The following is a 487-nucleotide window of genomic DNA, read 5'->3' as shown; positions in this document are numbered from 1 at the left end:
GCACAGATTTTTTAAAAACAAAGTTACATTCTATTCATGAAATGCTAGGAAACATGTTAAAGCAATGAAGGATTTTATGAACCTCTGTGAAGACCTGAAAAAAGCCAAGTAGTAAATATTAAAAGTAAAGCAAATAATAGTAATGTAAATCATTTGAAAAGAATTTACCAGCTACTGCAGATATTTAAATGTTTCCCAGAAATAAAATTCAGGGCATAATAATACCTACAAATACCTGTTTTACTAGTAAAAAACAATCTTTAAAAAGTGCATAGCTGAGTCTAGGAAGTTTTATTTCAAGTAATTAAAAAGAAAAGTGTCCAACAGTACCTTCCATGGCCCTCTTGAAGAAGACTTTACAGCTTCCACAGGTAAGTACTCCATAGTGGCACCCAGAAGCTTCATCACCACAGATCAGGCAAATTTTCTGAGGTAAAGATTCAAAACTGAATTGAGGACTCTGGCTCATTTCAGTATGTGGCCTTTA

The 487-nt window shown here is 33.3% G+C and overlaps 1 protein-coding gene across 1 annotated transcript in view; it reads right to left on the bottom strand.

Moving 5' to 3' along the window:
* Nucleotides 1-487, bottom strand: part of PGR (progesterone receptor) — a 99,994-nt gene that overhangs the window by 97,378 nt on the left and 2,129 nt on the right. The window contains exon 2 of the mRNA XM_025209313.1: nt 331-482. Within this exon, the coding sequence (XP_025065098.1) occupies nt 331-469 (139 nt within the window). The 5' untranslated portion in view covers nt 470-482. The remainder of the gene's footprint in view (nt 1-330; nt 483-487) is intronic.

Source organism: Alligator sinensis, unplaced genomic scaffold (assembly GCF_000455745.1).
Source record: "Alligator sinensis unplaced genomic scaffold, ASM45574v1 scaffold18_2, whole genome shotgun sequence".
NCBI classification, from domain to species: Eukaryota; Metazoa; Chordata; order Crocodylia; family Alligatoridae; genus Alligator; species Alligator sinensis.
The sequence above is the reverse complement of the archived record's forward strand: the minus strand, read 5'-3'. Positions and strand labels throughout refer to the sequence as shown.